We start from the raw sequence: 15,573 nt of genomic DNA on the forward strand, positions 1-15,573 counted from the left end.
GCAACTTTTACAACGCATACCATTACAACGATGGTACATCCGCCCCTGAAACCTGTGCTTTGTCCTCAGGATGTAGTTCTTTCTTCACAACACTTACCTTTAATAGTGACCTAATGACCGAATGAAGTCAGCACTAACCTATATATCCAAATGTTGCTACTATCATGATGTGGAACCCAACAGTCGCCTTCCATGTAGTAAGAGCAAAACACTTTCAAAACTGCTCGGCATTGATAGAGAATAGTCGGGATGGAGAATAAGGAAGTAAAAAAGCCACACCAGAGATGTTGGCACTTTGTAGTAACTCTCTGCTTTTACATCAACTTAGAATACACCCTGTTTTTTCTTGTACATGGACTTCTCATGAATGGTAACATTCTACAGGAAATGCAGCATACACAATATTTATTAAAGTAACTAATGCTCTGTGGCAAATATTCAACATATCAATGGCACTTTACATTTATCTTGCTAGAGCCAAAAGAAAGTCATGAGACTGGTCATGTTCTAATGTCCTATATCGGTTTTTAACCCCTACGCCGCGGGGCTAATTCCCCCGTGGTGCGGGGGGAGGGGGCCGCATGCAGCACCGCGGTGCTCGTGACGAGCTCATCTCATCACGCTGCACAGTGGAGCTGTGCTCATGACGAGCTGAGCTCGTCACGACTCCGCCCACTCAATGTTACGCCCCGCACAGGAGGAAATTATACCCGTGTGGGCGTACCCCGGCGGTTATGACGAGCTCAGCACGTCATGAGCACAGCTCCACTGTGCCTCATGACGAGCTCAGCTTACCATGAGCGTCGAACAGGTTAATGCTTCACAACTTATGTCACTGATCAGAAACGAAGGTTCACACAGGGTCTGAATATAACAGTAAAGATGTGCTAGAGACAGTTGTAACAGCCCAATTTGTAGGGTGTGACAGAATCCCAGTATTTAGTTGCAGGGGACAGTTCAGTGGCCCAACTGGAGTCCCACAATCCAAACAGTTACTGTCTTACTCTCCTTATCTACCACTAACCAGAGGCCTCTCAAGACAGTGCTGAGAGAGGTTGAATAATTCCAAGTGTTCAAGGAAAGTCTTTGAGGTGACACTCAAGAAAGAATTCCAGGAAGCACCACAATCAGAAAACTGCTGAGAAGGAGTTGTTCATGTCGAACTTGAAGATAATCTTACCTGGAGATCCAGGAACACACGTCAAGTGCCGTACCTACGCAAATGGGCAGATCCCAAGCATCAAAAGGTAGAAAAGCCAACCACCTTGCAATGTAATTGGTGTGGCATTTTTGGGATGTGGGATTCTTGAGTCCTGCAATAAATTCTCAAACACTGAATAACTGGGGTCCTCAAATTTTGCGGCTGATTTCGGAATCCTCTCTCATGCCACTCACATGGGGCATACAGTAACTGCTTTTGCAGTGCTGCATGGAGACTAAATTAACTGTGTTGGTAGTTGGGGGATAACTTCTGGGCAGCACACATGTGACAACCACAGTTATTTGTCGCATGACTGCCATCACACGGTGCAGACAGTGTACTGATTGGCAATAAGGTGTGGCCAATAATGTCCAGGACTAGAGGTGAATGGGAGTGAGGAGGACCACCTTTGACATGCCATGACACCTAAGACCTTTCGCAAGCAGTAATGCAACAGTTGTTTCGTTTGTTACCATTTTATAGTTCTATGTTATATACAGAGAGACTAAAACAATGAACCGAGAGGAAATCATTTGCCTGTTTTCCTACAGGATTTTCAAAAGAACTCAATTGTCTTACTGATGACCAGGTGTAAACTGTTTATTGGCTCTGTTTCCCATGTGTTTTCTGAGATGGACATGGCTTGTATGACTGAGGTTAATTAGCCAAGTTGCTTGTTTTGTTTTGCCCCTTACCAGGGCTCAGATCTCCTCCACTGATACTGAGGAAGGCAGATAACACCTATTTGAGCGTGCAGGGCCTACCAAGAGCCAGACCTAAATGATTGTAAATTGGACCCTCGAATCATAAGCTTCATCTGTTGTATGCTCCAATTAAAATACTCTCATAATTGTGTGTGGATTGGATGACTCTAGTGCAACCCCGGATGGTGGGCTTGGTTTTATCACATACTATTGCTCAAATACTCCATATAGCATAGATGGATGTACATAAGGAAGGGACAAAAATAGCTGAAAGGTGCCACGTATTTAGGCATTGGTATGGAGAGACTGTAGAACCAAAATAATGAAACCGGATCTGGAAAATTCATGGAGAATTCAAGATGCGTTGGCTGTTGGACTTGGGATGGATTGGGTTCTGTAAACCTCACTGTATTGTATGAGAAATCTGTGAAGCATCATTGCAAAGACAGCATTGAGATGCTATGACTAATCCAAAAAGAAAGGTCTGGTTGATGGGTCTTAATGGACTCTGTCTCCAGATGTAAAATTACCGGGAAAGGAGTTCAACATTAAGTAGAGCATCAGTTTGTACTGAAACAACTTGGAGTCTAGCTTCCAATTACTCCAAATTCCCACAAGTCTAAGCTTCACTTCTGCTGCTGCATCTTCTGTATTAGTTTTTCGTCGAGCGCTTCAATATAAATAATTCCTCCTTGATGTTCTGTATTCCGATAAAGTGTATATTGACTAGATTTTAGCACAATGATCCTTAATAATTATAAAATCATATTGCTATAGGGTAGGTAACACATTTTTATAGTGTTGTGTGATAGGGATGTCTCAGTCCATTCAGGCTAAGATAAGCCTTCATGGAATCCCCTCATCCTCTAACACAGGGTCGGGCATCATAATTCTTGGGGATAGCAGGCTATGACGTAAACAGTGTGGCCAATGATAACAGAAGACCAATCTAGCATCTAATGGTGGTTCTTTGAATGTGAGAAGGTCATTGGAAGCCATTAGCAATCACACTGCTCCTTCTAAGTTTTAAAATTTTAGAAGCATTATGTAGTCAAACTTAAACCTACAATGTAGGCTAAAGTCTATGTTTAGCTGGTGGCAACTAATTGAATAATGGCAAATTGGAAACTTGATGAGGGAGTGTTAGCCAAAGAATCAGGTCTGTGTAAGTTAGAAAGGAAGAGTTTGCTTGTGCTTTGGACCATCAGAAACTACAGCCCTAAACAGGTGCTGTACTGCATCATAGCTTGTTCAGATAGCTGGAAATATATCAATAGCCGATGTGATGCGGTTATATACAGGAACCTGAACAGCAGCTTCTCTAATTTACCAACACGGTTGTTGTGTCCTAGAAAAGTCACAGCGAAAATAAATAAATGAATTCAATAAGACTAAACACCTTTGCCACTAGAATCTAACCTATGGATGCAATGACCAGTTGGATCGGACTAATTGCATTTGCCCCCACCATCTACCTAATAAAAGAAACGATCGGCTGGATTGGATTTATTTGCCTTTTCTCCCACCATCTGATCCATGGACACAATGGATGACTGTTGGTTTTCAACGTCTCAGCTTGAAGGAGAAAGGCAAAAAATAATATCTGAGCCTTTCTACTGCTGCGAATCTAATATTTGCTAAACAAAAACTGTGACTCCGAAAAGACACCTAGAGCAAACAAGCAAAGAACTGGATGACTGTACGTGTAAAAAAAAAAAGAAAAACATTACGATTAAAATGTCTTGACAAACACAAACAGACAAACCCCTTAGAATACCTTAAAGTGCATCCACTCAATATGTACACCAGCCTGACAACATACAGCAAACATCCAAATAGAGAAAACAAAAGGCAGTTTTCCGATGCACGTTGATGAACACTGTGTGGTGTACGTCCTTGTTCAGAAGCCCACAGTGTGTGTATACAGTTACCTTTTTACAGTATTGTGCATTCCATTTGACTCTGTTGCGATGACTATTTGTGTGTTGTCCCATGGCCATTTGCTTCTGTATGGTAATAGTAAAAAAGACAATTCTCTAAAAAATAATAAAGTTCATATAAACAGTGCTTAAATGCTTCTGACCTAAAGTCATTTGCCTTTCATGGTTTGTAGATCTTTATCGGTGCGGCCCTACATCTGTCCAAGCTGTTAAACAAGGTGATGTGGACATGAACTATGACAGCCCATTTGTGTTCGCGGAGGTGAATGCTGACCTTGTCACCTGGATCTCTTATGATGATGATGAAGAGTTAATGGAGCCAGTTCACACTGATGTCAAATCTGTTGGCCAGAAAATTAGCACAAAGGCTCTAGGATCAGATAAACGTGTGGACATCACTGATGCTTACAAATATCCAGAAGGTGAGAATTTATCCCGTGTAAGGAAAATACTGTTTTTCCTATTACTTGAGTGGATGTTCAAATTTCTTTGTCCTCTAAGTCTGCCCTTATGTTTATATCAACCTCTATGTATTGAGAGGCTCAAATTCTAGGAACTACAGCCTTTGACTGCAATGTAAAATAATTTTCTCCATTCTGTTATAATTCTTACGTTGTGAGACTGACAGTGTATACTTGTTTTGTAAATATTATTTTACGTTTTGGCTTGTAATGTTTTTAACTAAATGAGCAATAAAGATCTGTTACTTACTGGTTGCATGACTGACAAGAGATAAACATCGTACATTATTATTTGTTTACAGGGATTGCTGTTCATTCTTAATCATGTATACTGAATGTTACCATTTGTTTTTTTTAAAATATTTTTTATTTTTCCATCAACATCAGAATTACAAATTCATAATACTTTGCCAGAGAAACAGAAAGAAAGAAATAAAATGATCTTACAATTCAGAAAGCATTATCATCAAGTTTAAAACAAATAAAGCATTTCTTCCAAAAATACAAAGAGCCTTAGACTAGGTAGAGTAAGCTAAAAAAATTGGAACAAAATCATCTCGGAAACAATAGAAAGCCATCATTAAGAAATATCACATAATCTTATTTGCGTCTGGTTTTCCCCCTAATTCATCTTAAATCTCTCCCAGCCTCCTTTTCCATTCAATTATTGGGGCCCATATCCTCCGTCCTGCCTCTTTTTTTCCCTCCCTCTTTTTTCATATAGGGCCATTTCTAAGATATATATGGCCAGTACACGAGAGATCCATTGTTGTAATGTTGGGGGGTTAGGATCCTTCCAGAGTGTGGCTATGCATAGTCTGCTAAGGGTCGTCGCTAAATACAGAAACTCGTGGTGAAGAACATCTACACCCGCCCTCACTACACCCAAAATCATAACTTCATCTGTCAAAGTTAAATGCATACCCAGAGAATCGGCGAAAAATTGTTCCAAAGATTTTTTTATATATATATCCAGAGAGGGGCATGATGCAAACATGTGAATTGTATCTGCTTGCGTGGATTGGCATCTCGGACAGATGCCCCCGTTGTTTCCCCCCACTGCACTATTTTATGAGGAGTGTAATAAAGTTCAAACATAGTCTTATAGTGTTGAGATTGTAAATTTGCCACTCTTAAGACCTAATTTGACAGTTTTAATGACTTCTCTGCCTCATTTCCTGTTAGGCCTAGTTTGTCTCTCCACTTCTCATACATTCTATCACAATCATCCTTTTTATGTTTACAAATTTCTTCGTATAATTGCAAGATGGAGGTTCCCCATTTGTAATAATTAATTCATATAGGTTTATTAACATTTTTTGTGTGCGAAGTCATGGAAAAGTTTTTAAATGTGAAATAAATCTAATTTATTGATTAGATCAGTGAGTGACTATGTACACTTTCATATCGCACTTCTTTCTCCAAATACAGTATAATATGTCAACGGATTCTCTTGGTGGAAGTCTTAAAGACTGATAGCTGGTCTCTCTTTCTAAACTGAACTTCTTTCTCCTTTGAGCTCCTCCAAATTCTATAATATAACCCCAATTTTCTATGGTCAGCCAAACTCCAAATGTACAAAATGGGATATAGTCAGTTCAGTATAGAAGCATATCTCTTAACTGTATGTTCTGTATTGGCACCACGTTTCCGCACTTCCACCTCCACATTGTGCCAACAGGTAACGGCTTTAACCACGGACCCTAAACTATGTATGGCCAAACAACGCAAGCGGAACCGTACATGTCTGAACCCTGCATATGTCTTTACCTCGCATATGCGTGGTTTAGACGTTAATAGTAGTTAGCCCTTTAGACTCAAAGCGAATGGGCAGGGTGTGGTAGATGTTGCAGACTAGGAGAGACTTCCTGCATGGGCGAGGAACGGCTTGGTGAGAACGTTTTCAGGGAGTCTTGGGGTCGGCCGGTTGGGGACGTTTGTACAGTTTTAGGGCTCAGGGTGGGTGGTCGAGGTACTTTATAGGGCAGGGTAGCAGGCTTATTGCGGGGGCTTGGTAGTTTGCTGGGCCGTGTTTTAGGGCTTCAGGACGGGGGGTTTGGGTACATTTTAGGTATGGGGCGGTTTTAGGGCTCAGAGCGGGGGACTGGGGTGGTTTTTTTACGGCTGGGGTGCAGGATTTATGGCTCGGGCAGGGGGTCAAGGCTATTTTAAAAGGCTGGAGGCCAGGTTTTAGAGCTCAGGGTGGGGGCTGGGGATTGTTTTTGGGGCTGCAGGTCACTTTTACGACTCAAGGAGGGGGGGCTGAGGTGTTTTTAGGACTAGGGTTTTGGATCGAACTCAAGCAGGGGACTGGGGTTTAGGGCCCTGGGCTGTTGCTAGAGTGTAACCTTAACCATGCATATATATGCCTTTACCAATTATGCCAATACAACTAAATTCTTTGTAAAGGCATGCCTGGCAAAGGCATGGGTGGTTAAGATGTGGTCATTGTTAAGACCACGTTGTTCAGGCATGCGTGGTTGGGTATTGCATGGTTCCGACATACAACTTGTGCATACTTTCCCTGTTCCAGTACCACTAAAAATAATAATGTGGGATATAAAGCGCATAGCTACTTCTTACAAAGTGTCCCAGCACTACAATGCTGACTCCTGACAATAATGTTGCCCATCCCACAGGATAATTCTCACCTAGATCCAACAAGCCAGGTTTTTCAATAGGGCTTGCCGAATTACCACAGGAAGAGAGTTACAGAGTTTGGGCTGAGAAGTACAAAGGAACAGCCTCCTATTTTGGCTCTTTTAAATTTTAGGTTGCTATATGGTACATAAGGTTTCCCAATCAACTGAAGATAGTGTGGGCCTTGAGAAGAAAGAGAGCCTTATAGCAGTAACAAATTGAATTAAAGATTACTCTTTTCTTCACCAGCAGCCAGTGCAACTTTTTTAGTCTGGAACAGATAAAGACCCTTTTGGGTAGCTTGAGCAGTGCCCAATCTGCAGAGTTCCGAACCTGTTGAAGCCTGTTAAGATGGGGTTGGGATACACCCAAGTAGCGGACATTGCTGTAGCCTAGCCTGGATATCACCAGGGCCTGGTTTACCATTTTATGGGCAGATTAAGGTAGGAGATCGAGGATTTTCTTCAAGGATCTCAACATCCCAAAACATTTTCCTGTGAGGGCAGTGATCTGGGCATCGAAAGTTTTTTGTTGAACAAGATGCCCAGTATCAGGTGGGATAGACGAAGAGTATAGCACCATGCACGTTTTCCTAACACTGAACCCACTCTCACCTCCATCTTTGCATTTACTGAGGTGGTTATCTCCATATTCTAAGAATGAGGATGCAGTAAAATAAGCAACATACCCACTTCTGAAGGTGCATCTTCAAATTCATTAGTCTTGTCGGCAGAGCTTCAAGTCTGGGTGTAGATCAGCAAAGAAGGGAAAGAAACATTGAGTGAAGGAAGCTGCCTTTCAGAATCAAAATACTTGGAGAAAACAAAACAAGTCGCCAGCCAAAGTTGCAGAGGGAAATTGATTCACAAATGTCAGCATTGGCTTGAATACATTCAACAGAATAAAATCAAGGGTTGTTCTTGAACCTTGGTAATTTATTGGTACCGAAAATCACCCAATATAGCCTTACCATTTAATATTCTGATACATCCTCCGTGTAAGCACCGCTTATCTAATCAATCAAGAACTAATTTGGGATGAAAATAGGAGAAAATTGATGTTCTCTTTTTGTGTTGCTAGTTAACCACAGGGTGAACCGCTTCGGTGTTACATTCTGAATATTATTAATCAGAATAGAGGCACTTTAAAAAAACACCTCTTCACTTTCTGCAGATAGTGATATATATTGACTGTCTTATAATTAAGCTCATTTTGTAAGTTGTTTAACAGTTAAGGTTATGTAAATTTACATAGTTGAAAATGAGATAAGTAAACCACTTAATAGGCATTGGTGGTAACATGTGAAAATACAGTTTGTCCAGTACCTGATAACCAGAAGGATGAATTTATGGGGATGGAAAGATGAACTCAATGTTCACTTGCTTTATTATCATTGGATACAGCATACCTTCTTGGATTCAGTAGTGTTTATGACTGTTCGTAGGTGTTTTTTTCTGTCTGTCGTTCCATAACTTCGACTTAGTTGTGTTCGGGATCTCAAGTAAGCCAAGATAGAACAGTCTGTCGTGCTGTACTGACTATGAAATAAGAAACATACCTGACTTGTATTTCCCCTTTTCCCTGCTTGATTAGGATCCGAACAGGAAAGAGAAGTATTTTTAAAGGCTCGGGAGAAGCTACTCAAAATGCATGTAATGGAAAAAAGAGACAAAAGAAAGGGCAGTTTTGGCAGTTCAAGAAGAGAAAGAATGAGGAATTTCGGCAGGATGTCTGAAGATGTTAATGGCCGCCGAAAGAAAGCCAAAAATCCACAAATATCAGGAAAGTTCAAATTGTCTGAGCGCCCTTTGATCAGTGAGGACATCAATGTGGCATTAATTCTAAAAAACCCAACTTCGAGCCGCAAAACTATTCATGTGAACATCAGCTCTTCGACTGTCAAGTATACTGGACAACCAACAGCGGAGATATTTAGAGACTCACATGATGTTACTGTGAAACCCCACAGTGGTAAGTTTGAAAAGGACCGCAGGGTCAAAGGGAAAATTGGAAAGATATAATATTCAGAACTCAAGAGTTGGTGGGGTGGGGGGGGACGGTAATCAACGACAATCCACGGCAAATTAAGCAAGCATTCTCAGGCGCAATGGTAGTTAATTCTCATTAAGTAACTCAAGTGGGTCCCCTCACCAATGCAGGCATTCACACATCGCCCTTCCCCCTTGTCCAAGTCCATATATCATGAAGATCTGACTCCTTGGAATTCAAACTTTACCAATTACTTCCAAAGAGCAGGTTACATTTATTAGCACCCCCTCTCCCGCTAGTTGCAGTTTTTTTTTATCTGCCTGAGGACAGGTAAGTGTCCATCATACTTTTATGCCTCTACTGTGTTTAAAGATTTTGCAGTTCGAAACGCTTCCACTTGTCTTATGGAGAATTCTTTATGAAAGCGAGTTGAGCTTAATGAGGTTCTGTGAGGATCTTTCGCAGCACAATGCCTTAAGATGGCTGGAAGGTGAAGTAACTAATAACATACCACATGATTGTTGACGCTCCAGACACACGAGGGAGCTGGTACCCAGAGGCTCAGCCCTCCTTATTGGTGCATGGACGATGCTGATCTGAATGCATAACAGCTGGACACCCAAGAGTATTTGCTGAAATGGATGCATTGATACCACAAGGCACACCCCAGAAGGGTCAAGTAGAAGCTGCAGTATAGATCTCCCCAATGCAACTACCTGAAAGTATAATGTATTGTGCTGAAGCATAACTTATTGATATGTTTCTGATATAAGGTACATTCTGCCAACAGATACTTGAGTGATCTATGTATAACTTTCCTGGGAAAGTGGGTGCACATTGCATGCAGTTGGAACACGGGGCTCAAGTGAGGGCAGCGGATTTGTTCACGTATCCACAAGAATCCAAAGAACAAGTTTATCCAAGGGTCTTCCTAGTAAACAAACAATGCAGTGCAAGTTCCAAGTGAAAATAATAAAACAGTGCACAACATTTAAACCATATATAACAAAACTAAACTGTTTTGCCTTATACAGTCAGAAGAAATTAGTTGGACACTGATTTTCCTATTTAGAGGGACACTTGTGACTTAAGTCTCTTGAAAAGCAAAAGCACTAAAGAGCTTTGATGTTTCACCCTCTTTCCGGTATTGATTTCCAACAAGTTCTTCCTAGGGCCCATAAATGGGTAAACCATTATGGGTAGCTCAAAGAGAGTTGAGTGCATATCGTCGTTGGCGGTAATGCGGCTGCAAATAACAACTAGGAGAGAACAAATCAACTATTCTGTGAATCTAAAAGGCTGGGCCCTGCTCCTTGCCGTGTCTATTTCCACTAATACTGAAGGGCTGTGTGAGCTCCTGATAGGGTGTTACCATTTCTGGCCCTGAAGAAGATCATATTGGATATCAATGTCGCAAAGGGGTAGGAATGCCGACGATCTTTAGTGTATTTAGTTCTCAAGAGTCTGATTCATTAGTGGTATACTATCATTAGAATGTGTATGTCAAATTGGGTTCAGTTTCAATTAGAGGACTCTGTCAATGAGGATTTGGACTCATCATAACAAATGTTACTGGTAGGTTATCGAGGCAATGTCTGGCATACTCAAGATGTCACAAGTAAAATACATACCATAGAATCACCCCTAGCTCAAAGAGAGAGTGCTACAGGAAGTAATCTCAGACTAATTTTGTTTGGCCTGATATATGATGCAGCCATCATGTAAAGTTACGGTTGCTCCACACATTACAAACCATCCTAGGTTCATCAGATGCTTAATACTTTGCCCCAGAGTTAATCAATTTACATGCCGCACAGTATGCACATGAGTTTGGCAACATTGCACAAATGTTAAAACAATGCAGAACCATAGTTACTAAGATTGAAAAGTTGCTGGTGACAACTCCTGCACCAGTGTAAAAGTGGCTGCCATGTATCACGTACTGCACCGCACCCGGGTCCAGAGGCAAGTGAGAGCGGTTCAGTATAGGATTTGCAATGGAAGCATACTCTTTGAGCACACATTTCTCTCAAGGACAACAAATGGTTCAGGTGCATTGAATGTGTACTGTTGCTTTACAGCACAAATGCAATGTGTAATATATATTTATATTTTAGAAATGCAAACATTTTGCCGTTCTTTGCGTCTGCTTGAAGTATGCATTAGTTTTTTATGCTAAGCCCATTCTCGATAGGTTAGTATACTGGACTTTGCATCAAAACCTATTGTGTATGGTGATTTGCCCCAGAACACAAAACAGAAATTAGTTCACACACAGCACTTTGCGCTGTGCTAGCGGTGGTGCAAGGTCTTCGTAAATTGGGCCCTTGGCTGCCATAGCTTATTGTTCCCCATTAACACTATCTTACTTAAGCATTTCAATTTCAGTTTACTTAGGCTTCCTCTTTGAAGCAGTTTTGTTCTCTGAACATTATATTTGTATTCACACACAGTCCCATCCCTCACCTCTACCAAATGGCAGTATTCAGGAAGAACTAATCAGCAGCCCACGAGGTCCTAATGGAACGTATACATTAGCCCTGTCTAAATCCTCCCTCATTACATTTACTGAGTCTCCACCTTCCAACCACAGTAATGCAGGCTGTATACTTTCTCTTTTTTGTCCTCAACCTCCATTTTGTGCCATGCTAAACCTGGGGCACCCATAGTGGGCCACACTAGCTCCAATACTCATACAAGTCCTTTCTAGCGGGCCGGCGTCAAACGGTCTGGGCCCCTCCGTTCTCTGCAGTGGTGCCGCCATTGGAGGTGGGCGTTCATCAGGGCTCTATCCTGAGCCCGACTCTTTTTAACATCTTTATGGCCCCCTGGCGAGTCTGTTTGGTGCCCAGATCGTGTCGTACGCCGACGACACCCAGCTCCTTTTCACGTGTGAGAAGGGGGCAGACTTTGACGGGGAGAGCATCAGAGGTTGCCTAGGGGCTGTATTTCAGTGGTTTCTGCAAAGCAGCCTTAAGTGCAACTCGGATAAATCCGAAGTGCTCTTTTGTGGGTGTCGGTCCGATCCTGTGTGGCATTCTTGGTGTCCTGTGGATATGATTCCGCCTTCGGTTGCTTCGGCGGTGGCCAAGAACCTCGGAGTACAAATTGACAATACTCTTTCGTTGAAGCCCCAGTTTCTTGGCCTAGTTGGGGAATGTTTCGGCCTTCTTAAAATGCTCCGAAAATTTCTCCCTCTACTCTCGCTGGCAAATAGGAAAATCACGGTGCAGGCTCTAATCGGGTCTCGCCTTGATTACGCCAATGTCCTGTATCTTGGGTTGCCGGAGTATCTTCTCCAACGCCTGCAGATAGTCCAAAACTCGGCTGTTAGAGCCGTTTTTCTCTGAAATTCTGAAGACTCTTCACTGGCTCCCCATCCGTAAGCAAATCATTTTTAAGGCGCTTACTCTGGCCTTCAAAGCTCTCCATGCTATGGGTGCCAAATACATCCAACGGCGGCTGGCCTTCTATCGGCCTCCTAGGTTACTCAGGTCAGCATCACTAGCTTTGGCCTCGGTACCTATTATCAGGAGAGCACGGATTGGAGGGCGGTCGTTTAGATGTCTGGCGCCTCAACTATGGAACACCGTCCCTGTGTCTCTGAGAAAGAGCACAAACCTGTTGGCCTTCAGGAAGGAGTTGAAATCCTGGTTGTTTGTTCAGTAGTGCCTGCCCCCCTTCTCTTTTGCCTGTCCTGTGTTTGTCTTGGGTCAGAAGCGCCGGGACACTCCCTGGAGTAGCTGAGCGCTATATAAAACACCACCTAACATAACATAACATAACATACAGCATGAGTTCTATTACTTAACATGTGTTCCACACTCACTGTACATACATGCTGCCAGCGCAAGATTCTAGGTTTTACATAATGGTATAACTTGTCACAAGAGGCGAAAAAATGTTGGGCTGGCTCTATCTTCCATTGCCGGCATTACTTCTGGATAAATTATTGCTCCCATGTTATAGTGTTCAGTGGTAGTTCTGCCAATTGTGGATTAAAACAGTATAAGCCGTAATTTGTTATATGCATAAAGATCGTTGTATGCAAACCTATGGGTCCAGGTAGAAGCACTTATATATTAGCACGCTGCCGCCCGCCATCCTGACGGTACTTGGGACCGCCCGCCATAAGGGTGGGGTTCCTGTGGGGGGTATTAGCATGCACCCGCCACAGTGGCAGGCGCATCCTGCATTATTAACATTGTGGGGGGCGGTGCTCTCAGCACCGCCCGCCACAATGCTAAAAATGCATGTATGCATTTGCATACACAAAGCGGCAGGCACCGCGCGGTGCCTGATGCTTTGTGTATGTAAATGCAGGGGGGTACCACAGGTACCCCCCATGTGCACCCCCCACCTCGCCTTCACTCCGGGGGCCCGCAGGGGGCCCCGGAAGTGAAGACAGCCTGCGATGCCGCCACGGAAAGGCATCTGTTGCAGCCCATACTAATATGGCTGGCGGTGTATGATAGACACCGCCACCATATTAAACCTTTCTTTCCGTCCGCCGCGGACCCCCCAGCCATGCTAATCTGGCGGGGGGTCATTCTGGTTAGGATGGCGGGTGGATTGCCCCCGCCAGGCCGGCGGTGGCTACCGCCAGCCTGGTGGGGGCAATCCACCTGCCATCCTAATGGGCCCCCTGGTTTTAATCAAACACAATATGGTTAACGTGGTGCTGATATTGTATAATCTTTAATGCCACTAATTGTCCCTAGAATCTGTATCCCTCAGAAAAGATACTAGGGCCCTCATTTATGAAAAGTGATGCATCGCTGCGTGCAACAGCGATGCATCACTTTTCATTGCGCCCTCTTTGCAACATGCCGGATGCGTCATATTTACAGTATGACGCATCATGTCGCAAGGAGTTACAGATACGTCAATATTTCTGATGTATCTGTAGGGGCAAAAATTATGCTGGAGTGTTTCCCAAAAGTGACGCAACATCATCAATGGGTCATTTCAAATGGGGAAGTCCGATTTCAAATGTGCCTGCATCAGTCTTACGCCTGCTGTGAGGCTCATAGATTTTACTGTGTCACTTCTACGAGGCTTACTTGCGCCAGAACGCCCACCCTGCATACATTATACCTGGCGCAGGGGTTTACATAGTGACGCATCTACCTAGAAGCGTCACTTTGAAAAATATGTCGCAAGATGGCGCATTTTTTACCCTGCTGGTGCGTCACAAAAAATTACGCACCGGCGGCAAAAAAGTGGCGCATGGGCTCATAAATAAGCCCCTAGGTCTTTTAAAAGGACGCTCATCTAGAAAACTCTTTGGCATGCTTCATTGTTGAGCCCTTGTCCAGACTCTAAACACATTGTGGCGGGCTGAACCTCTTTAGAAGAGTTAGCTCTTTGGATACCGTTCTTGACACAGGATCTGTGAAGCTATTCCATTAACCCCTTCGAGGCTATTGACGAGCTGGGCTCGTCATCGCGCTTACCTGTCCTGCGCGGATGACAAGGCCAGCTCGTCACGTAACGCGGTAATTTCGAATTTGCCGCGCACAGCGGGAAAAGCCGCCGCAGCGATGCGGTTAAAATTCTCTAAAGGAATGTTATGTTATCATTTACTTATAAAGCGCACGGTCACCCCAGGGTTTCATGGCGCTACTTTTGCTTAAGTTGTTATATCAGACCCAATTAGTAGGCTAGTCCAAAAAGCCAAGTTTTTAGTGCCTTTCGAAAGACAAAAAGATTATCGCAACTTCTCATTGTTACCGGAAGGGAGTTCCAGAAAGTAGGTGCCAGATAAGAGAATCTGCAGCCTCCAACCCATTTGAGTTTTAGAGTTGGAACAGATAGAAGATGCGAATAGGATGAGCGCAGATTGCGCCGGGAGACGTGTTTTTTAATCATGGCCATGATGAATTTTGGACTGTTGCCTTACAGTGCTTTAAAAGCAAGGCACCCAGTCTTGAATACCGCACGTTGCTCCACGGGAAGCCAGTGGAGCTTGATCAACAAGGAACTGGCAGAGTGCCATTTTGGCTGTTTGTGTATTAATCTGGCCGCCTGGTTCTAAACCATTTGCAGCCTTTTTAATAGGTACTGAGGCAAGCCGATACAGAGGGAGTTTGCAAAATCCAGGCGCAATAGGACCAGTGCTATCACCACCTGGATCAAAGCTAAGTGGGTCAGCAAATGAGCAATTTTCCTGATTTTGCGGAGCTGATAAAGACTGGTGGAAATCACTGCACCCACCTGTCCTCTCAGCGAGAGGTCTGCGTTGATTACTACCCCTAGGCTTTTTACTGACAAGGGTGGGATAGGGGGAGGACCCAGTTCATTAGGACAGAAATGTGGACCCCAGCAGTCCTTACTCTTCCCGGGCAGCACCAATTCTGTCTTGCCCGGGTTGAGTTTCAATTGGTTGCTGTCCATCCAATGTTGAATGTGGAGCATGGTGGTTTGAAATTCCACAGCAGCATTAGAACCATCTAGGGGGAAAATTAACTGGAGGTCATCTGCATGGTTAAAAATGGTGACCTTCCGATTCTTTAAAGAGTAGAGCAAAGGCCTCAGATAAAGATTAAACAGTAATGGCGACAGGGACGAGCCCTGTGGTACACCACAAGAGGTGGTGACTGTAGGGGAAGTAAGAGTGCCCAGTCGCACTGCTTGCG

At 43.4% G+C, this 15,573-nt stretch overlaps 1 protein-coding gene across 2 annotated transcripts in view; it reads left to right on the top strand.

The window, feature by feature from the left end:
- LOC147705977 (protein-glutamine gamma-glutamyltransferase 6-like) overlaps positions 1-15,573 on the top strand; it is a 279,284-nt gene that overhangs the window by 224,783 nt on the left and 38,928 nt on the right. For both annotated transcript variants that reach the window (XM_086932434.1, XM_086932435.1), the window contains exons 9-10: positions 4,019-4,267; positions 8,540-8,917. In XM_086932434.1, coding sequence (XP_086788560.1) covers positions 4,019-4,267; positions 8,540-8,917 — 627 coding nt within the window. The remainder of the gene's footprint in view (positions 1-4,018; positions 4,268-8,539; positions 8,918-15,573) is intronic.

This window comes from Lissotriton vulgaris, chromosome 7, assembly GCF_964263255.1.
Source record: "Lissotriton vulgaris chromosome 7, aLisVul1.2, whole genome shotgun sequence".
NCBI lineage: Eukaryota > Metazoa > Chordata > Amphibia > Caudata > Salamandridae > Lissotriton > Lissotriton vulgaris.